A 23,955-nucleotide genomic window follows, 5' to 3' on the forward strand; every position below is an offset into this window, starting at 1 on the left:
TATAGTCTTTAATCCCTTCAGTACTCGGACACATTTTTCCCTTGAGATTTGTGTACGATTAGACCATTTCATTGACATTAGGAAGGGTCTATGAAGGTCAGAAGATTAATGGCCACAGTCTTCACAATTTTAATCCCCACATAAGTTTCTGAAGCTGTGTAAAACCATCAAGCAGTAAGTAGAATGAATATGGAAACACGTCACGGTACTGAACGGGTTAATCCTGTTAGAAATCTGCTAATTTATATATTTCTAAAGTAACGCATCGTCATAGATCAAAAGCAACATTTGTGTGGTGACATAATAACATATAAGAATAAGGATAACTGGAAAAGCGGTAACAAGAAGCTGTTTACTATTGGCCTTATCTTTATACGGAGGACATTTCCTGATGGTGTGATGGGCGTGACAGGTGTGCAGGCAAGTGTGTGTGGAGCGCGAGAAGAGAGAACGCTGTGGGTGCGGAGAGGGAGCAAGCCCGGTGCATGATGAGCTACTCCCGCCGCCACTGGGCCTCTGCTCCCGCCAGAACGCTACGCAAAGTAAGTCATCGCTCACACTTTCCACATATACCCATGTCGGGATGAGTGCGCCGTGAGAGGTTGTCAGCGAGGAGTGAACAGCTGGCAAGATACTCGATACTGTATTCTGAAACACTTCTCTCCTCATCACGACAGCTTTCAAAGGGGTCTTGCTAAACTGACATGTTTTTCTTTTAATCATGTGTGTATTCTAATGGCGGGTTAATAAGTTTTCCATAATTTTAACAGGAAAAACGATATTGAAAACCCAGCAAATCATATCTGTGGCCTTTGAAAATAGTCGTGATGAGAGAGAAAAGTGTTTCTGAATACAGGCCTTAGAGCAAACACAAGTCTGGGGCCTCGGCATGTGTGTGAGGTAGCCAGTTTCTTTCACCGCTACCTTCACATTCCTACTCATAGCTGTCTGATACCCATTCTATATACTGAATGAGCTGAATTTTAGTGTGCATAGAAGCAGCACTCTATACATGGAGGGATATAGGAACACTGTATAAGGTTGGCAGCTAAGAATAAGAAAAATATCGGCGGAAGTGGCACAGAACATCGATCCAACTTTATGAAAACCGTCACCCAACCACATTCTTTCCTTCAGAACTCTGCATAGATTTGGTGCATGCAGACTATCTCAGCAGGGCTCTCCAGTGTGACTGTCCGGTTGCTTGCAGGTCAGTTGATTGAACGTTGCCATTAACACAGGCGCCAATGCTGAAAAAAAAAATATTCCCTTTCTCATAAGCTACAGAGGCGGTTAGACATGTTCTCGGTGTTATTTATTCTTATTTATTTATTTTTTTTTTTTTTCATTGATGGGGCCGAATACTTGTTAAACGATCTCTATCCACAGAACACAAACTGGATGGTTATATGTTGGTAATAGGTAAGGGATGTAAAAATGTTTGAGTCTGATTCCACGTTCACTTTCATCCTCTCGTCACGCTGTCCTCTGTGTCCCGCGGGCAGAGAGACGGAATACCACACGCAGGTCACCTCGAGTCACATCAACGAACAGTACTATGATTTCCTACACCAATTCAGGAAAAGCGACACTAGTTTATGTTCAAGGTGAGCTCTCTCTCTCTCTCTCTCTCTCTCTCTCTCTCTCTCTCTCTCAATATGTCTTCTGGGACGTGTTTATTCTCACAGTTGAGTCACTTGACATACCCTCCCGTTCAACATCCTTTGCTCTAGTTTACCTACACCTACAAATAACAACAGAAGCAGTATACACTATACGCACTGTGAATCGTGACATTGTCGATGCACTGATGCCAGCAATCCAGTCAGCTAATACTATCTAAAGAGGCAACCTTTTGGCTTATTGCGGAGGGACCGACTGGGACCGTGCATCAGTTTACTATCACAACAAACACACCATCCTCCACCACTGACGCCAGACGTTTTTACTAACATTGTCTTTGGCAACAGGACAGCAGAGATGGCGGCGCTGCACGTGTACCTCGACGCCGCCTCCTACCAGCTGATTGAGGAGAGTCCCACCTATACGGTCCGTGTGTGGTATAGCAGCACCGAGCATGCTAACGTCGAGCACATATTTGTTTGTTTCAGCACCACCAGCCCCCAATAACCATTGCCTCGCTCCAAGTATCTCGCACATCCTACCCCATGCCACTCATTTATGCTGCCAGTCCAGTCATGGTTATCTTCACGTATGTATAAAAACCTGTTCGCCACAAGCTATATTACTCGCATTTCTCCATTACACACTACCACACTTCTCCTTTTTCCACAGTGGGACACTCTACTCAGCAATCTTGGTGGTTCACTGGGGCTGTTCGTAGGCGTGTCCATGGTTAGCATCATGGAGGTACTGGAGCTGCTTCTTGACATATTCCTCCTCACTCTGCGCAGACCACCACGCATGCGGCATCCACCCGCCAGTGAAAGGAAGGACACCGTAGGCAGCAGGAGAGAGTCACCAACTAGCTCTCTTTCATCGTCAACAAAAAAGGACTTACTTACTTTTCCTAATATCAAACGTATTTCCCCATATATGAGTCCGTCTTGTTCTGTTTCTTCTAGCAGACTCTCGCGGTCAGCAGTCACGTCCTCAAGCAATGACCAGGTATCAAAAGACGCAGTTATTTCTAGAATCCCTGCTCATGCCGACGTGATTGGTACAAACTTGCAGGCAGTAAAGAAAGAACTGGAATATTTAAGTAAGCAAATTAGTGAATGACCTATAAACTAAGCACCCAAATACAGAGAGGGATAGATCAAATTAGAAGTATAGTGAAACATAACTGAGCATTGTCAAACACAACACGCAAAACGCGACTCATTGCTATACTTACTTGTGTCGTTATTTTCCATGAACATTAGAACAAATTTTCAATTGAATTTTTAGAGCTAGCACGCAGCGTGCAAGTACAATGTGTTATATTTCTCTTTCTCAGAAGGTACTGAACGGGAGAGTCCCATCTGGCGGCGAGATAAGGAGGGGTCCTTCGTTCTCAGTCCAAGAAGTGCCTTCAGCGCTCTCTTCCTGAGCCGCCACACATGACCAACTCGGCATGCAGTGCACCGCCTTGGGGAAGGATTGAAATAAAGTCTTGAGTACATCTTACTTATGAATTTTGTGAAGATCACCATACAGAGATGGCAACACTACAGCTGTACTAGTTGCACGCTGCCTCTTGCAGCTGCAGACTTTGTCCGCATGATACATTTAACGTTAGATCGGTTTATCTGTGTGTCTGTATGTCTCACGTGTAATCCTTTTGGGACCTTGATAACCCCTTTTTAATTCTCTTCGTTTTCGTTGTTTTTGCTCAGTTCCCCTCTTACATGAAAAATAAACTGGAGTTATAATCATAGCACGGTGATATGTTTCCCCTGGTCTCGTCACCACTTGTGTTGGCTACCTGCTTGGTGAAGCAGTTTCCTTACCTATAGCTCTGACAAAAGTATCTATCATAATTTTTTTTCCACGGTAGCTGTCATTGGCTAGACCTGCCTCAGATGTGTGTGATAAGTGCTGTCCCTGTGTGTGTGTGTGTGAGTGGTGTCATTATACTATTGTATTCACGATCGGTATAAGCACAGTCTAAACTGACCGTTGATTAATCCCCAGTGGGTTTATAAAGTTCCACCGTCAGGGTGAGTCACTGATGACACTCAAGCACGACTTGTATTGCCGTCACGGATTATTATTATTATTATTATTATTATTATTATTATTATTATTATTATTATTATTATTATTATTATTATTATTATCATTGCAAATTCTGAAATATCCAATCTTTAACTGTATGCATATTTTGTATTACAAAATATATATTAGTAAAATATCTAAATTATGAATTTTCACTAAGAGAGAGAGAGAGAGAGAGAGAGAGAGAGAGAGAGAGAGATAACTTAGGTGGGGATGATAGAGAAGAGGTATGTATTAATAGTACGAGTAATTGGATGAGGAAGAAAGGAGAGATAGAGGAAGAGGAAGAGGAAGAATGGAGAAACGAAGGACGAGGGGAAACGAGAAAAGATTCAAAACTCAACGTTCACCTTAATTTTCTAATGTTTTCATGTATTTTTAGGCGTATAGTTGGTGGAGTGGTAATAGAAGAAGGAGGAGAAGGAAAAGGAAGTAGAGACGTATGAAGCAGACGAGTAGTAGTAGTAGTAGTAGTAGTAGTAGTAGTAGTAGTAGTAGTAGTAGTAGTAGTAGTAGTAGTAGTAGTAGTAGTAGTAGTAGTAGTAGTAGTAGTAGTAGTAGTAGTAGTAGTAGTAGTAGTAGTAGTAGTAGTAGTAGTAGTAGTAGTAGTAGTAGTAGTAGTAGTAGTAGTAGTAGTAGTAGTAGTAGTAGTAGTAGTAGTAATAGTAGTAGTAATAGAAAAAAATTATAAAGGAGAGAGAGAGAGAGAGAGAGTTTTGTTTTTATTGGTGTGTGTGTGTGTGTGTGTGTGTGTGTAATTCACCTCGGTCGTCACCTGGTCACCCAGCCAGTCTTTCCCATTACGGAGCGAGCTCAGAGCTCATAGACCGATCTTCGGGTAGGACTGAGACCACATCACACACAACACACACCGGGAAAGCGAGGCCACAACCCCTCGAGTTACATTCCGTACCTATTTACTGCTAGGTGAACAGGGGCCACACATTAAGAGGCTTGCCCATTTGCCTCGCCGCGCTAGGACTCGAACCCGGGCCTCTCGATTGTGAGTCGAGCGTGCTAACCACTACACTACGCGGTGATGTGTGTGTGTGTGTGTGTGTGTGTGTTCAATAAGTTTCTTGCCTCTTTCACCTGTGTCCTTCCCTCTCTTCTCTCCTCTCCCTCCCTTTCCCCCCTACCATATGAGTTGGAGCGGCTCCGAGATAAAAGGGCACGCGGCTGTCCAGAATTTAAGGTAGTCAGATTTTGTAAGGACTCAACAACCAAGGAAATAATAGAAAGATAAAGGATAAGGGTGAAATTAGTACCTACGGGGAGGAAGTAGATAGCCTATTAGAACTGTCAGAGGAGAGGATGAGACGGTGGAACATGCGGTGATGGAATGTGAGAGGTATGAAGAGACAAGAGGAAGATGATGCAAGTGATTTTGACATAATGCTAATAAAGGAGTGAAGACAGGAAGGGAATGGGCATGGTGCTGATGGGATTGTGTAGGTAGGTAGGTAGGTAAAGAAGAGAGGTGAATTAAAGGATGATTGAAGCTGTAAAATAATTTTTTGTAGAGAATATAGGATGATTGAGGCTGTGTAAGGGTTTTTAGAGAGAATGTGACGTGTCAGATGTTGGAATGATTAGTGTGGAAGTTAGTATTGTTTTCTTTCCTGCTTGTTTTTTTTTTTTTTCTGTCTTCTACAAGAATTGCCGATCCAAAGGAGTAATCCCGAGCCACCTATAACATCAAGATCAAGGATTCAAGATCAACATAAGAATTGAGTTACAGGTGGTCTGAGTCCCGCAGGCCGCAGCAAAGTGTGCCAGATGTGTGACTCGGGAGAGGACGAGACGATGGAGCATGTGATGCTGGAGTGTGTGAAGTATGCCAGAGACAGGTATAAGATGATGCAAGTGGTGTTGACTGAGTTAGGGCATAATAGGAACGAAAGAGTGGAAAAGACAGGGAGGGAGTGGATGGTGGTGCTGCTGGGACTGAGTAGAGAAACGAATGAAAGGATGATTGAGGCGGTGAAGGAGTTTCTGGAGAGAATGTGGCGTGCCAGATGTACAGACGGTTAGAGCAAAAGACCCTGTTTCCTTTTTCTTCTTTTTTTTCCCTTTTATTCTGTGCCTTTTTTTTTTTTTTTTTTTCGTCTACAGGAGCTGCCGATCCATAGGCCCGGCTCAGGAATGATCCCGAGTCGCCTGTAGTATCAAGATCAAGAACGGCGGCGTGAAGTCAGAAGAGGCGGTTCTGGTGCTAAGTATAACCACACGCCGGAATTACCTCCACTTGGTACGTAGTTCAGTCATGCAGGTTATTAAGAATAGAACTGTGTTGCAGTCACGTCATGCCACGTCTCGGCTCAGAGCCTCTTGACACTAGCTGGCTGTGTAACATGTGTTCTGGTCATGACAAGTTGTATTTTGTGGCACATCATTCAGTAGCACTTGTATGTCGTGGCACCAGCACTTAACGCTAAGCCAGCTACATAAAGAGCAGCCACCACGAGGACACTGGTGTGGAAGTGAGTGTAGTGCAGTGAGGTGTTAGCGCCAGGCACCAGTGCAGATCTGATTGCCTTGACGCTCAGCAGGCGGCACCAGTCACCACTCTGGTGTGCTTTTCATGACACAGTTAGTTTGGTCTGTGGCCACTCCTGGAGAAATGAGGGTCCGGCCAGACTGGATCTGTAACCTGCTGATCTAAGTTGCCAGTTATGCTTTGTTTTATTTATTTGTTTATTTTTATTGAGGGGAATGGTGAGTACATATCAATAAGAGGTCTTTCTATTGCCAAATATGGCCGTTTGTCTCCGTAGACAATTTAGGAAATGCTAGATTTGGTCTATTTTTGTACACTCAACCAACTAAACCAAAACCAACTTAACCTAAGCTAACCTAACGTAAACCTAATCTAAGTCCATTTTGGTTTGATGTTTTGATTTCCAAAAGCATCAATATGAGACAGTAATGGCCGAGTGTGTGAAGAAAACTTAACTGTGAAGTACAATCAGTGTATCACCACAACATGCAGTCATGCCATGCTCATGGGGAGGCAGTGGCATAGTGGATAAAGTGGTGAGCGTGGAATCAGGCAGACATCCACACGTAGGTTTAAATCACACCACGTGCAGCCTTAAACACTTTGCCATTTGTCGAGTGGTTTAAAGTTACCTACATGTCATCATGATATCCAGGTTTCTAGGTGATTACACCCAAGAAGAGTTTATGAGCTTGGGTGGTGATATGTGCCCTAATGTGGGTACCACTATAAATAAAATTGCCTGCGCCAGTAATGGGTGGAAGCTGAACAGTGCTTCCAACACACTCTTCAAGTGAGCCTACAGGTGCTATAGGCCTTAACATAAAAAAAAAGAAAAAAGATGCTGACAAGGACTGGTAGTAAACATTGACATTTTTTTTTTTTATGTAAGAGGGGCATTGTGCAAGGGTAACAAAGAGAAGATCCACTTAATGCCAGTTTTCACATATTCCAAGTAGAACTGACATTAAGGGGACCTTTTCATACAAATCTATGTCTTGCCACTTTTTATTATATAAACATAATATAGTAAATGAATGTATATTACATAGGTTTCAGTGGGACCCTGTGGTTTGAGTTAAGAACAAACACTGTCCAGTGTTGTTCATTCTAAAGCTCATGCACCTCCCTCTCCTAATTGTGTTTCAATCACTTTATACTCGAAAGAGAGAGAGAGAGAGAGAGAGAGAGAGAGAGTGATTAATATCACATGAATGTAATGAACTGAGTGACAAAGATAGTAAATAATATGAGACCAAGTATAGTCTCAGTTTACCTATATTCACCTGTATCTGTCTACCCATCTGTTTGTGTCAGTCTGACTGAATTCAGTGGTTCCCAAACTTTTACTGAGCAAGTACCGCTTGGAAGTTCCGTACAGTCCTTGTGTACTATCTGGTTCCAGAAAACTCAATTCCAGCAAATATCAATTCATTCACAAGTAGAACACACATATTAACCAACAACAAGGAACACAACTCAGTTTAATGTGAGGTATGCATCTGTTTCTTCTCCACCAACTGATCAATGGCAGATTATCTTGTGTAAGGCAGTATATAATAATTTTTCTGAAAAATGAATTGATTTAGTTTAACTAAAAATCACAAATGATTCCGAAAGTGCTCATGTACCAACTGGAAGGCTTTTGTGTACCACTAGTGGTATGTGTACCATAGGCTGGGAACCACTGGATTACCTATTTTTATTTATCTTGTAACAACCCGTGTTACAACCCCCCTTTTCTGCATGGGGTACAACTCCGAAGAGACCCACCACCATCCAGTTACACGGGGTTGTTGCTGTTAAGGATTCATGGTATCGCTGCCACCAGTGTAACAACTGCTTCAATCAACTCTAATATACGAGGTTAAATCTCAACAGATGTTGCACAAAAAAAAAAAAATAATAATAAGAACAAAAATTATTTAGTTGGAGGAGAAGTTCTGTGCCTTCCTCGTTCTGATCAGAGGGTAGGGGCTGGAGACTGAGACAAAGTACTACACAAGGGATTTTATTTGACTGGTATAAAAATAGAGCTGACTCATTAAAAAAAATTACAACAAGAGAAGTTATACTGAGAAATTTTCTGGCGTGATTTTAGACCTCGACTTGGAATATCCTTTCAGCACACACACCACCCTAACTTTGGCATGAATTTGACACAGAGTTGTCTCAGATCTAGAACCACCTGGCCGGTACATATATCACCAGTTCATGAACACTGAGGTAGTAGATATATGATTTGCTCAGGCACTTACAATATCCTTTGTTATTAACCTAGACAAAAAAAAAAAAAAAAAAAACTAGCACGCTTTTCCCAGATACTCGACAAGATTATGGCCTTGACCCTGTTCCAGGGAAGAACACCGGCCTAAGTGACGCCACCAAAAAATTTTTGGAACTACCTCCTGAATGAATTTCCTTTACTACGAATGAATTACACTGAACCGTGAATTTAAAAAAAACGTAGGCAAGCTGGTTAGCCAGGTAGGTACATCTGCTGGCCCCATAATTTAGACTAAACTTAGTATTACGACCTGAACTCTACCCTAAGTTTATAAGTCTTCCCGATACTACACTGAGTTATCCTTATTGCATCATGTTACATGAATATTACATTAGACACATTCTAGTCTTCTAATAATACTGAAAAATAATGAAATAAATGCTTGAAAATAGAATTAAGTACAAAACGAGGTTAAATTCATGCCATGAGTATAAATATAGCACTATGAAAAAGAAACTTACATTAGCCTCACCTCCCGTTTTTCTAATCCACCGTGAAGTTCCAAAGAAAAGAATCAATTTGGGGAAACATTAGAAAGTTAAAGCAAATACAACCGAAAATTCAACAGGAGCGCTACAATATATATATATATATATATATATATATATATATATATATATATATATATATATATATATATATATATATATATACACACACACACACACACACACACACATATTTTACATACCGGAGAGGGAGTTGTAATTGCAAGTTTTTTTTTTTTTTTTTTTTTTCCCTGTGTGTGTGTGTGTGTGTGTCTGTGTGTGTGTGTATTCACTTTTCACTGTTTGATCTGCTGCAGTCTCTGACGAGACAGCCAGACATTACCCTACGGAACGAGCTCAGAGCTCATTATTTCCGATCTTGGGATAGGTCTGAGACCAGGCACACACCACACACCGGGACAACAAGGTCACAACTCCTCGATTTACATCCCGTACCTACTCACTGCTAGGTGAACAGGGGCTACACGTGAAAGGAGACACACCCAAATATCTCCACCCGGCCGGGGAATCGAACCCAGGCCCTCTGGCTTGTGAAGCCAGCGCTCTAACCACTGAGCTACCGGGGTGTGTGTGTGTGTGTGTGTGTGTGTGTGTTTACCTAGTTGTATATACCTAGTTGTAGTTTTACAGGGCCTGGGCTTTATGCTCGTGTGGTCCCGTCTCCATATCTACACTTATCCAATTTTTCTTTAAAACTATGTACACTCTTTGCTGACACCACTTCCTCACTCAAACTGTTCCAAGACTCAACACATCTTTGCGGGAAACTAAATTTTTTAACATCTCTCAGACATCGTCCCTTCCTTAGTTTCTTACTATGCGATCTTGTGCTTCTAAAGTCATATTCTTCTCTCAGGATCAGTTTCTCATTATCCACTTCATCCATTCCGTTAATCAATTTATAAACTTGTATCAGATCCCCTCTCTCTCTTCTCTGCTCCAAGGTTGATAGATCCATAGCCTTTGTGTGTGTGTGTGTGTGTGTGTGTGTGTGTGTGTGTGTAATTACTATTATGAGTTGTAAAAGATTGTTTGTGTGATTGAGGTTATAGGAAGATATTTGGGCTGATGATACACATGATATGGTTCAACATGAAAGATGAGATTAGAATTAAATAACTGTCATATATTGGTGAAGAAAGGAGAGTTAAATATTCTTCATAGAAAATAAATAGCATAGTAATAAGAACAGCAATGGTTATACCTGAATGAAGGATGCCAAAAAAGTTACAGCTTCCCAAAGATTAATTGTTAAATGGAATTGATATTGGTTAGAAAATTTCCATCCTGAGTAGTGATGATTGTTTAATACATACAGTTTTTTCACAGATCTAATCAGCACAAAAAAATGGTCATTGTCATTGGCCTTGAGGGAAGTGCCAATAAGATTGGTATTGGCATAATTCAAGATGGAGTAGTTTTGTCAAATCCTCGCCGAACATACATCACCCCACCTGGTCAAGGATTTGTTCCCCACGACACAGCCAAGCATCATCAGGTGAGAAGTAATTGATCTCTGCACATACAGAAAGTGTCCTTCTTCTGTCAGGAGCCCTGCCTGCAAGATTAATTCACTTCCTGCTGTCATTGTAGAGACAGCCATTGTATCCTATCCTCTTTATATGTACAATGATACACCCTTTGTTTACATTCCATAGGTTGCCAGTTAGTGTATTTCCTGCTCCACTCACCCTCCCTTCATAAATTTAAGATCAACAACATTATAAAGTTACTTACATACATACATTAGTGTACATTATAATGACTTAGTCTTAAATTAAACTGCTTAAATGTTTAACTTCATAATTTTTACTTTCATTAAACCTTTTACTGTACTATGATGCACTCTCACTTTGTTTACTCTCAGTGGAAGCTCAAGTCAGAGGTTAAACTTGTTATAATTGGTTCGCTTAATGAAAATTCGCTTAACGAAGGTTTTTTTTTTAGGAGCGTAACCCTTCGTTAAGCAGGGGTTGCCTGTACTCTTAGGCTAGATTCTGTCCACAAACAATGATTAACCCCTTCAGTACTATACAGGTAACTCGATTTATGCAACATGTATTCCAAGAGGCATCGCGTATATCAAAATTTGGATAAAACAAACATGTAATTCTTATAAGAAACAATAGGTAATAGGGGGCATGTGTTTCACTGTTTGGGATGTGGTCCAAAAAAATTAATACAAAATACTCTATTTATTTGGCTAAATTAACATGTTTTTATTATTTAACATTTTAAATACTAGAAGTGTAATTAAAGTAAAGGGAAAAGTAACAAATAATAAGAGAAAACAACAAAACAAAGAATACGTAAACAAAACACTCACTGCGTCACTACCTTCACCACTCACACCACAGTCAGTCACCATCTTCCTCTGAGCTTTACCACTTTATCAAAAATCCACCTATCAAAAATAACCCCACATGCAGAAAAAGATGAAGGACGTTTTGGGGCCATCTTGGTGAATTATAGGCAGAGTGAAGAGATTCCGTCTGTACTTAGTGCTGGCAGACTGCAAATGAGGCACAAGAAGAGTGGAGCTGCCACCTATCGGCCAGCTGTGGAACTCTCTGGCGCGCAGTTTGAAAATGCGTCTGCCGCTCAGTTTGAAAATGCAGTTGGGCCATATCGCATATAAGCTAACCAATCATGCAAATTACATTAATTATTTTTTTTTTTTATTTTTTTGGATCGCGTTATAACAATAACACACAAATCAAATACGCATAAATCGGAGAGTTACCTGTACCACATTTTAACTTTCATTCTGGTTACTATTTAGCAATTTTATACAGTTTCAGAAACTTAGGTGGGATTAGAAGAGTAAAGACTCAGGCCGTTAATCTTTTGACCTCTGTAGACCTTTCCTAATGTAAATAATATTGTCTCATCATACTCAAAAATCATGATAAAAGAGTCCCAGTATTGAAAGGGTTAGGTTAGAATGCCAAAGTTGTATTCATGGGAAAGCGAGAAAAGTACAGCACTTAGATTGGCTAAAAATAAAAAGCTCATACAGTTGGTTGTAAACAAGACAACTTTAGATTTTGAAAAAGCTATAGACAAAATTTGGTATAAAGACAATGTTGTGGATGGTGGAACAAACTCAGTGAACAAAGTAGGCGACTAGACGTTAGATATTTATGGATGAGGATGGTAATGTTCAGTTTGAGTGCTCAGATGGTGCTGTTCTTTGTTTGACTTTTTATTTTAATATACATATATGTATTCTTATGTTATAAAATTTGCAGAGAAATTTGTATGGCATTGGTGGTCTTTTTTGTGCCAGGATTCTGTATGGAATGTAAGAAATTTGAGATATCTTTAAGAAAGGATTATCTACACTTCTTTTTTTATTTTGTTTTGTAATGTTAATTTCAACCTTAACTTAAGGGAATCAATAGTTTATAGCAGTTACATGCATTGTTGTAGCTTTTATATCAGATCAAATTTCTCCATCAGGCAAATGTACTAGAAGTCCTCAATGAAGCTCTTTCACAAGCAGATGTCACTCCCCAGGATATAAGTGCCATAGCTTACACAAAGGGTCCTGGAATGGCTGCACCACTGATCAGTGTGGCAGTAGTGGCCCGCACCATTGCCCAGCTGTGGGATAAACCACTTGTTGCTGTCAATCATTGTATTGGACATATTGAAATGGGAAGATTGGTAACGGGTGCAAAAAATCCAACTGTACTATATGTAAGTGGAGGTAATACACAAATAATTGCTTATTTAGAAAAAAGATATAGAATATTTGGAGAAACTATTGACATGGCTGTTGGAAACTGCTTGGACAGATTTGCTAGAATTTTGATGCTATCCAATGATCCAAGTCCTGGATATAATATTGAACAAATGGCAAAGAATGGTTCAAAATATCTTCCTCTTCCATATTGTGTGAAAGGTATGGATGTTTCATTTTCTGGTATTCTTTCCTACCTGGAAGACCGTGCAGATAAGCTTCTGAAGAGTGGGCAATATACAAAAAGTGATCTTTGCTTTTCTCTTCAGGAAACAATATTTGCGATGTTAGTGGAGACCACTGAACGAGCTATGGCTCATTGTGGCTCACAAGAAGTGCTCATTTGTGGAGGTGTTGGCTGTAACCTCAGGTTACAACAGATGATGAAAATAATGTGTGAGGAGAGAGGAGCAAAACTCTATGCAACTGATGAATCATTCTGTATTGACAATGGAGCCATGATAGCACAGGCTGGGTACCTCATGTACACGTCAGGCATCACAACTCCACTGCAGGATACTTGGGTAACACAAAGGTTTAGGACTGATGATGTTCATGTGACCTGGAGGGAGTAAATAAAAATAAAATTTTGTGTCTTAGTTTTATTTCTTTGATATAAGGATACAAAAAAGTGAGTATATAATATCATCTTAGTAAAACAGTTATGGTAACTTAATGAGGATTTACAACTGAATATATGATATAGGTTTTACATCCAAAGTTTTAGTGAAGATGACACTGAAGTCCTTCCTTAACAAGATTGATAAATGATTCCTTAGAAGAAAGAGGAAAGAGATGTCAGCAAAGTGTAAACACTTAATATTAACAGTAGAAAATATACTAGTTAAGATCAGACAAGAAATTAAGACAAAATATCTAAATACCCTTAACTATCAACCATTTAGCAGCAATGAGGTGGAAATGCCTTCCTTTCCTCCCTATGTAATAGAGAGGAAATGTTATAAATCTAAAGGTATGTTACAATAACCAGAATAGTGACAGCTACCTTTCATTCCTCAGTGAGAAGGCTTAAATCCCATTAATGAAAATGCTGACTAATATTTACTTTCTGTAAAAATTTATCAACATATAATGGCTTTGCAGTGCTATGATAGTCTCATCTCATCTTGATGTGTTCCCTGTTCTTGTGGTATTAGCTAAATAGTTTATTAATAATATGTATACTTACTCTGTAGCTGCCTGCAGGTGTTGTACTTGTGGGAAGCATATCCTATTGATTTCTGCAGATGTGATTGTTGCAGATGTGTTTTCTCAAATGAGACAGATGATGTTCTGCAACAAGTTACTTTTAACGTGCTTGAGGAGATTTGTATATTACAGTACATAAAATGTGGATAGTCACTGTAGGTAGGATGATTCTTGCTTTCTATAACTGAACTCCAAATCACAAATGATAATTTTTTTTATTTGCTAGCAAGGGTGCTCAATGTTTTGATAAGTTACATGGCAAATTAGGTTAGAGCTTCCATTGACAGTAAAAATGTATCTATTCATTTGCTGAACTTATGATAAGCTAATGTGGTGAGAAAAAGTTTTGGATTATGGGAGAGAAACGCAAGGGGAGACAAATGGGTAGAGTGGTGCGAAAGTTGGAACAAATTGTAATGAATTCATTTTTTAGACATCACCCACGACACTTATACACATGGAGAAGTCCGGGAGATAGAGCGAGGAACCAAATAGATTACATCACAGTCAATAAAAGGTTCAGGAACAGCTTGAAGCAAGTAAAGACCTATCCGGGAGCAGACTGTGGTGGAGGATGTGATCATGTTCCGGTGGTGACTGAAATGAGACTGAAATACAAAAGAATTAAGAAAAACAAAAAAGTGAGGAAAGACGAATATATTACGAAGAGATGAAGAAGTGGGCAAACAGTATGCTGTAGAGGTATCTAACAGATACAGCATTTTGTGGGAAGAAGCTGATGATGAGGGTGTGGAGAGAAATTGGAGAGTGTTGCAAGATGCGCTGGTGAGTGCAGCAGAAGATATTATTCCAAATGAAAAAAGAAAAGGGAGGAAAGCGTGGATGACTGATAAAATCCTGGACCTAATGGAAGAGAGAAGAAAAGTGAAAAATAAGTCGGAGGAAAGATATATGAATTTGGACAGAAGTATAAAGCAAATGTGCAAGGAAAAGAAAGAGGTGTGGCTAGGAAAGATGTGTGAGAAGATGGAACAGCTGGAAAAGGTAGATTCCAGGCTAACGGCAGAGAAAATTAAAGAAATAACAGGGAAACGGAAAACAACCAGGAGTACGATAGTAAAAGACAAAAATGGCAACATCTTGACAGAAAGAGCAGAAGTTTTAAAGAGGTGGGAACTGTATGGAGATACGAGAGGAGAGAGACCAGAGTTTGGGGAGATCAAACCAGGGTCTTCGATACTGAAATGTGAAGTGGAGAAGGCTGTGAGGGGGATGAAATGGAGGAAGACAGAAGGGAGTGATGGCGTGGTGGTTGAGATGGTGGAGGCTGCTGGGGATCTTGCTATAGAGAAGATCACAGAATTAGCAAATATAATATATGAAACAGGTATTATACCTAAGAGAATGGAGGAGTCTGAATTCATTGTTATACCGAAAAGGGAAGGAACAGTAGAGTGTGGTAAGCATCGGACAATAAGTATTATGAGTCAGGTAGCGAAGATCGTACTAAGGGTGATAGATGAGAGGTTGAGGAGAAAAGTAGAGGAAACGGTGGACAGAGCGCAGTTTGGTTTTAGAAAAGACCTATTTATGTGTTTTGTAGATTTTGAAAAGGCTTTTGATATGATACGGCACGAGGTATTGGTGGAGAGGCTGCGAAAGTTGGGTGTCGATAATGCTGATATAAGGATAATGACAAATGTGTACTGGGGGCAGAGAGCTGTGGTGAGAATTGGAGATGATAAAAGTGATTGGATTAAAATAGAAAGAGGAGTGAGACAGTGATGTGTGTTGTCACCAGACTTGTTCTCACTCTATACACAGGCTGTCTTGGATGAAATGACCAATCTGGAAGGCATTAAGGTGGGAGGAATGAATATAAATAACATTAGATATGCTGATGATACAGTGTTGATTGCAGAGGAAAAGTTACAAAGATTGGTGGATCGATTGGATGTGGAATGTAGAGGAGTTGGATTGAGGATTAACATCGGTAAAACAGAAGTGATGGGAGTGACCAAGAAAAAGGATCAATTAAGAGTGAATGTGAGAATAGGTGCTCAAGCAGTGAAGCAAGTTCAATCATTTAGATATTTGGGAAGTTTGGTGGAAGAAGATGGTAGATGTGATGCAGAAATAAGATCAAGAATTGGAATGGCAAAAGCTAACTTTGGGCAAATGAGAGGGATACTAACAAACCTGAACTTGAGTAGTGGGATCCGGTTAAGAATCTTAAAGTGTTACATATGGTCAGTACTATTATACGGTTGTGAAACTTGGACCATTATTAGAGAAATAAAGAAGAGGCTGGAGGCAACAGAGATGTGGTTCATTAGAAGAATGATGAGGATCCCGTGGATGGCAAGGAGAACAAATCAGGAGGTATTGCAGATGGCCAACACGACAAGGGAGTTAATGACTACAGTGAGAAGAAGACTGCTCGGGTATCTTGGGCATGTTTTGAGAGGGGATGGCCTAGAGAGAGACTGCCTCTTGGGGGATGATCGAGGGAAGAAGAGCGAGAGGAAGACAGAGGATGAAATATATGGATGCAATCAAGGAGATGGTGGGAAGAGAGAGGATGGAGGAAGTGGTGGAATTGGCTGGGAACAGAAGAATCTGGCACGCCATTGTTGCCAACGTCAACTAGACACGGCACTGCGGTAAGGTAAGGTGAGAAAAAGAAAGATAAAAAAAAAAAAGACAAAGACAGCAGTGAATAGAAGAACCATATCTTGCATGAGCTGGCTTCTTTCTAGCAAACAAAGATTCTCACTCAGGCTGAATCAGTGGCAATTATTTCTACTTTCCTCTACATTGTTGGCAGACATGCATCCAATTTCTTGTGTTTCCAAATTAAATTAAAAATGATAGTATATGGACTAATGAAGTGCTTTATAGATAGTTATAGCTCTGCAAGACCAGGAGTAACAGGTATGAGATAACGAATACTGAATTTTTGTCTTATATAAGTACAATATCATAACTAATTTGGTTAACTACAAGTGAGTGCTTCCAGTAGTGGTAAGTGAGGAGCAGCAGCCATCTATTCTCCCACAAGCAAGGTGTCTGAGGCATCAAAACACAAGATCCAATGATGCTGATGGACATGAGAAGGACCAGATGGACTTCAGCTTTATGCCAAACTTCACAGAGATATCGACCCAGAAGACAGAATATGGGCCAAAAAGGTACATATTATTTAAGTATAGCATTTTGTACCTCATACCATAGAATTTCCACAAACAAATTTTTATTGCAAAACTTATTTAAGCAATGAGGAACATCAAACACCTCAGGTACATGGTTTATTTACATGTGAACTTTCATACTGGCTACAATGATAATCATAATAAGCATTTTTTTTTATTTTAGATATTGTTCTGTGGCCTTTATTATTACATTGGTTATAGGACATAAACAGACATAATCATTCTCATCTCTTCATAATGGATTGTGTTCTACCACTGCCCAGAGACCACCACCTTGGCTTGCAGCTAGTGTCATTTGTTACAATCTTGAGCTTCTGCCATCATGTATGTCAGGGAAGTGCTACTGTGCTTCTTTCACCATCAGAAAATGACAAGGAAAGGTAGACCTGTTTGTCAGTGTTCAAAACACCTGGAAGAAGAGTGTCAATAAGATGGTTTACTTAGTTGTATTTACCTAGTTGTGAGATACAGGAAAAGAGCCACACTAGGCTCATGCTGTCCTGCCTCCTGATCTGTTTGTATCAAAATTTTCCTTAAATTTATGTATGGTCTTTGCACACACCATTTCATCATCAAGTTTGTTCCACACTCCTATACATCTGTGAGGAAAGCTGCATTTCTTGATATCTCTTCTGCAATCACTCACTTTCAGTTTTCTTCCATGTCCTTTAGTGTTCCTCATATCGAGTTCCAGTAGATTATCTCTGTCTACCTTCTCTGTGCCTTCCAATATCCTATATAGTGCTATCATATCACCTCTCCCTCCTTTCCTCCAGTGTAGTTAGTCCCAGTTTTTCCAACCTCTCATTGTAACTATATTCACTCAGATTTGTAAAGATTTTTGTTTCAGCTTTCTGGATTCTCTCAGCTTCCTGATGTCTTTTTAGATTTGGTGACAACAGTAATGCTGCATACTCCAAACGTGGACATATCATTGTTGTTATCAACTTTTTTTTATCATAGTTATCTTCGTTGATGTATGTAAGTGCTGCTCTGGTATTTCTAAGTAGATTATAGGTTTCCCCTGTGATCTTGTTATGCTTTTTCAAATGACATGCTGTCAGAGATGGGTTACTCCGAGATCCTTTTCTTCTCTCCTTTTATTAATTTCTTCATTTCCCAGGTGATAGTACCTTTTGTTCTCCTAGCACTCCTTCCAAACTCCATCATGCTACATTTCTTAGCATTAAACTCCATGTTCCATTTCATTGATCATTCCTGTATTTTCAATAATTCTTGATTTATTGCTTCACAGTCGTGATTTGAGACTCTCCTTATGATCTTTGCATCATCAGCAAAGAGACTTATGTAGCAAGTTACTCCTTCCAGCATGTTAACATAAACAGCAAATGTGATTGGTGCAAGTACTGAACCTTGTGGGACTCCACTTATTACTTCTTTCCAATTTGATTGTGAGTGTGTGTGTGTGTGTGTGTGTATTTACCTATTTGTGAATTACAGGGCCCGACCTAAGCTCTCTGTGTCCTGTCTCCTTGTCCATTCCTGTCATATCTCTCTTTCATCTGATTGACACACACCGCATCAACGACATCACTGCTCAGTTTATTCCACTTATCAATGCTACGATGCGGGAAACTGTATTTTCTCACGTCATTTAGACAGATGTCTTTTATTAGCTTTTTTCCATGTCCTCGGAGATGATTACTTGTGGTCACCTTTATCAACTCTCTGTCCAGTATGTCAATCTTGTTCACCAATTTATACATAGTTATCATGTCTCCTCTTGTTCTTCTTTCTTTTAATGTGGTCAGCCCCAGCTTCCTCAGTCTTTCCTCATAGTCTAACTCCCTGAGTCCTGGTACCATCCTTGTTGCCAGCCTCTGTATCCTTTCTACCTTCTTCACATTTTTCTTCATATGCAGTGACCAGACACAAGCTGCATATTCTAACTGGGGTTTTATTAAAGTACATAATATCTTCATCATTCCTTCATCTAGGTAGTGGAATGCAAGGCCAATATTTTGAAGCATGTTATATGTTTTCAAAAAAATCTTGTTAATGTGTTTCTCCGGTGACAAAGTGTCTTTTTTCATTTATTTATCTTTTTTTTTTTTCTTTTTATCTGGTATATAATGATTCCATCCCCAGCCAGAAGTGTCTCATTGTGACTATTCTATTGTTTATTTTTACTGCATTACATTTCCCAAATACCTTGAAGTGTTGTGTGTCTTTTATTTTCTTAATACAGTATTACTGTATCCCATAAACTCAGGTTCATGTATAAACAAAATAACATGTTACTTATCTTACCAACAAATACTTTTTCTGTAGCATGGCATGTACCACATAAGGAATACTGAACTCATCATAAAAGAAAAATACTTTTTTGAATGAAAGAAATGTATTTAGTTTTTCAAGTAAATTTACTTTGAACAAAGGTAATTCTATTCTGAAGTCGGAATAAGTGTGCAGTGCATTTGAATTAACAAACTGTCATGGCATTTGAAATCCTTTTTTTGAAAATTGGCAATTTCATAACCTTTTAAGAAAATAATAGACCACAGTACAATTATATAGTAGGAAGATCTTTTGTACTAGTTCAGTTTGTATCCAAAGTTGAGAGTTTAGTTGATGTGTTGATGAAGGTTGGAGAGGAGTGGTGTTGTGGCCACAGTCCCATGGCAGCAGCACCCCCGGGTGGTGTTGGCAGGTGGCATACACCGGTAGTTTTGTGCCTCAGATGGAGGAGTGGGATAGTCCATTTTGTTTGTGGAATATCATAGGTAGATTGTTATATATATGAAAGATAATGTGAATAGATACCTGATGGCTAATAATATGATAATGCAGCTGAAAGCGGATTAATTTCATGACCATTATTTGTACATAGCCTTTCTTTTCCAGCCTGACATAGAGTTAACAGGGACTGAATTCAGGAGCCATTCTAAGAATCTCATGTTTTCCTGTTCAATTATTTAGATTCATAGATTATTAGTTGACAGATTGCCTAGGTTCCTAGGAAAACAACAAATAAACAAAAATATGTAATTAGGTAAAAAAAGTCTTTCTTCTCATTGGTCTCTTTAATTTTCTCATCACCCAGCCTGTAATCCCAGTTTGGTCTGTATCTACTTCTTCCCATTTTGATGACATGGGTCTTGTCTATAATAAATTCCATCTGCCACTCCTTACTCCACTCATATATTTTATCAAGATCTTCCTGTAACTTGTTACAATCTTCCGCATTCCTTACTCTCCTCATAATTTTAGTATCGTCCGCAAACACGTTCATGTAACTGTCAATTCCTACTGGCATATCATTAACATAAATCAAAAACATGATGGGACCAAGCACTGACCCTTGTGAAACTCCACTGGTTACCTTCTTCCACTCGGACTTCCTTCCTCTCACCACTGTTCTCATTTCTCTTCCCATTAAGTAATTTTCCATCCATTTTGCTAGTTCATCATTTACTCCTCCAATCTTCTTTAGTTTCCACATCAGTCTATTGTGTGGTACTTTATCAAAGGCCTTTCTCAAGTCCAGGTAGATAGCATCCACCCAACCTTCTCTATGTTGTGTGTGTGTGTGTGTGTGTGTGTGTGTGTGTGTGTGTGTGTGTGTGTGTGTTTACTTAGTTGTATATTACAGGGTTCAAGCAGAGCTCATAATGACCTGTCTCCGTATCTACTTTTATCCAACTTCTGAAATGTATGCATATTTTCTGCTGTTGTAATCTCTTCACTCAAGCCATTCCAGATATTTACTGTTCTATGTGAAAAATTGAACTTTTAAAATATTCCTCAAACATTGACTTTTCATGATCTTGGAGTGTCCTCTTGTCCATCTATCTCCATCTTCAGTCAGTGATACTAGGTCTTGTCTGTCTATCTTATACATCATTATTAGATCTCCTCTCTCCTGACTATCCTTCAAAGTTGGTAGTCCCAGTCTTTCTTCATAGGTAAGGTCCCTCATCTCTGGCACCATCTTTATAGCTGCCATTTGAATTCTTTAAAGTTTCTTGATATCCTTTTGCATATGTGGAGACCACACCACTGCTACCTATTAAGTTTGGGCCTTATCATTGTAATTATGATTTTATTCATTTTACTCTTATCTATGTAATTAAACACAATCCTGATATTTGTTAGTGTCTTATATGTTGAAGTAAATAACTTATTTATGTGTCTTTCTGGGGTCAGGGTGTCATGTATAACCACTCCCTGGTCATTCTCTTCATTCCTCTTCATTATAATTTCTTCTCCCATTCTGCACTACCACATAGGTCTTCTATTAATTTTAACCATTTCCATCACATGGAATTTCTCAGCACTAAATTCTAATTTCCATTTTTGACTCCACTCCCAGATGTTGTCAATATTTCCTTGCAGTTCCACACAGCTGTCATGGCTCTTTATTACTCTTAAGAATTTTGCTTATCTGCAAACATTTTTTTTTTATTTCTAATGAAAGAGGGAAACCAGCCAAGGCCAAAAAAAAAAAAAAAATAAATAAATAAATAGATAATAACAAAAAAAAAAAGAAAGACTTGAAATGCAAGTTTCCTACTCAAGCCCTCTTGTATATCATCAATATATATTTGGAACATTATTAGTGCCAACACAGAATCCTGTGCTGCACCACTACGTACTGTGCTCCAACCTGATGAGGTGTCTCTTATCACAGTCCTTATTTCTCTTTCTGTAAGTAGTCCTTCATCCAGCTTAAGATATTTCCTTATATTTCTCCTGTGTTTTCTATTTTCCATAAGAGTCTTTTGTGTGGTACTCAAGAGCCTTTTTGATATCCAAATGCACTACTGTCAACCCATCCATCTCTTCCTTGTATCTAATCTATTACTTTTGTGTAGAAATTTAGTAAATTTGTTATATACAATCTTCCTTTTCTAAAACCAAATTGGAGGCTATTTGTAATTTCACTTTCCTCCAGATATTCCACCCATTCTTTCTGGATCACAATTTCATAGATCTTTCTGGTCTGTGATTTAGCGGCTCAGTCTCTTTTCCTTCTTCATATATAGGCACTAGTTTTGCTCTTTTCCCACTCCCTTGGCACTCTCCTTTATATCAAAGAACTGTTAATCACATCCCAAATTAGTTCCACCTGCTGTTCTCTACATTCTGTGTCCAACCTGACATTTTATCTGGCCCCATTGCTTTTCTAACATCTACCTTCTCTAATAATTTGCTAATTTTTTGCTTTTGCACCATGACATTCTGTAACCTATCTTGCATTGCTTCATCATCTGGTTCTATGAAATCTCCTACATTAATTGTGTGTGTGTGTGTGTGTATTTATCTAGTTGTACATTACAGGGTTCGAGTGGGGCCTCATAGTGACCTGTGCGTGTGTACTGCCACAAGTAAACATTTCAAGGTAAGTTGATTAGGACAAGTGTAGGTGTTGGCTTTATGTTTTAAGGTAATAATCACCCACCTCTTGCCCTCTTACTTCAGTTATGACATCCAGATTTCTTGACAGACATGAACACAACCCGGATGAGCATTTCACATCATCAATGAGATCACTGGGAGTCTAAAACCTCTGTTTGTTTCCTTTCTTCAATCACTCTTCCTTACTATTATTTTCTTCCTCCTTTATTCTTCTGAGGCAATTATTGATTTTTTTTGTTTTTCTTGCAGGCGTTTGGATGTCCAGCACCAGCAGCACACAGGCATGCAGAGACACCAGTGGCAAGTACAAGATAGAGCATCGAGTGAGGATGGAGGATGCAATGACATTCACAGCAAATTAATTGAAGAGTTATTCTTTGTGAAAGGTGTAGGTAGTGCATATAGCTTCAAGTATAGGACTATTCATGACCTGGCAGTGTTTTCATCTGTGTGTGTCAAGTCATTTAATTTCCTGGACCCATTCATTTAGCAAGAATGAGTCATAGTTTATTAATTTTATTATGCATAAAATTTTATTAGAACTTGCATTATGAAGATTTGTTTAAAGTTCTTAGCTTGACCTTTGATCTAGTTCAGTCAGTCTTTGTCACCTATTCAAGTCATGCATTTTGTCAGTCATTCGTCAGTTCAAATCCTGCAATCTCTGTGTATTCTTCAGTCAGTTCACTTTGTGCTTAACCCGTCCGCTGCGACACTATTTTTCAAAACATGTACCGCCAGTGCGGCGGGTTTGATTAATTCTTTTTTATTGCGGAAATGGAATCCTTGTGATCCAAAAACCAAAGAAAAATAGGTTCTAAGTACCTGTTGTATATGTAAAGTTTTGCGCGATAAGCCAAAACGTGTCTGAGCCAGGCATTTTCTACGCCCACTGTGGTGAGCGGTAAATACCAGCTGGTGGGTGGGGAGTCATGAGATAAGCCTCGTCCAAGGTCATGGACATAAACAAAGCACAGGCAGTCTTCAGGGATGACTCTGTCAAAATTTGAGAGCTCGGTAATGCATTGGGAATATTCTACGAATATTTTTATTTGCCGACGCATAATGTGCGTCGTCCGCAGTCTTCGGAATTTTTTTTACCGACGACACTGTGTCATCGTTTGCAGCAGACGGGTTAATGGTCCAGATATGAATCTTTGCACTTCCTACTGATGGAACTTTACAGTCTTAATTGCAAGGTCTTTGTATAGCTGTTCTTATTTGTAAGTGTCATTTAGGAAAGAAATGTGTGTACAGTAATTAGCTGAGAATATTAGCTTGACTATTGTAAGTATAGCCAGCTTTTCAACTTTTTAGAACTTTGATTGCAATTAGTGTGTTCTTTGTAAGACTCCAAAGGTATCTTTTAAAGGTATTTATTTTTATATTTATGATGGCCTTACAGTGTTTGCACTTGTGATATGCTTAAAGAT

At 39.2% G+C, this 23,955-nt stretch overlaps 2 protein-coding genes and 1 long non-coding RNA gene across 5 annotated transcripts in view; 2 read left to right on the forward strand and 1 right to left on the reverse strand.

Annotated features, from left to right (window-relative positions):
* Window positions 1-3,538, forward strand: part of LOC123520811 — a 51,646-nt gene extending 48,108 nt beyond the window's left edge. Inside the window, exons 31-33 of the mRNA XM_045283433.1 lie at window positions 413-542; window positions 2,296-2,722; window positions 2,960-3,538. Of these exons, the coding sequence (XP_045139368.1) occupies window positions 413-542; window positions 2,296-2,722; window positions 2,960-3,066 (664 nt within the window). The 3' untranslated portion in view covers window positions 3,067-3,538. The remainder of the gene's footprint in view (window positions 1-412; window positions 543-2,295; window positions 2,723-2,959) is intronic.
* Window positions 3,539-5,835: 2,297 nt separating this feature from the next.
* On the forward strand, window positions 5,836-13,353 carry LOC123520686 (probable tRNA N6-adenosine threonylcarbamoyltransferase). Of its 3 annotated transcripts, none has more exons than XM_045283202.1 (3): window positions 5,836-5,971; window positions 10,346-10,514; window positions 12,479-13,353. In XM_045283202.1, the coding sequence occupies exons 2-3, from the start codon at window positions 10,365-10,367 to the stop codon at window positions 13,334-13,336; spliced, it is 1,008 nt and encodes a 335-aa protein (XP_045139137.1). In that variant the 5' UTR covers window positions 5,836-5,971; window positions 10,346-10,364; the 3' UTR covers window positions 13,337-13,353. The 3 variants fall into 3 exon arrangements, with proteins under 3 accessions (XP_045139137.1, XP_045139138.1, XP_045139139.1); XM_045283203.1 differs by lacking the exon at window positions 5,836-5,971 and adding an exon at window positions 6,025-6,203; XM_045283204.1 differs by lacking the exon at window positions 5,836-5,971 and adding an exon at window positions 6,283-6,438.
* A 3,931-nt stretch (window positions 13,354-17,284) lies between these two features.
* LOC123520687 lies at window positions 17,285-23,442 on the reverse strand. The gene is made up of 2 exons (XR_006679338.1): window positions 23,348-23,442; window positions 17,285-17,552 (listed from the first exon to the last, which is right to left on the reverse strand). It is a non-coding gene; the product is annotated as an uncharacterized LOC123520687 (long non-coding RNA).
* Between the last annotated feature and the right edge of the window lie 513 nt (window positions 23,443-23,955).

Source organism: Portunus trituberculatus, chromosome 47 (genome assembly GCF_017591435.1).
Source record: "Portunus trituberculatus isolate SZX2019 chromosome 47, ASM1759143v1, whole genome shotgun sequence".
Lineage (NCBI taxonomy): Eukaryota > Metazoa > Arthropoda > Malacostraca > Decapoda > Portunidae > Portunus > Portunus trituberculatus.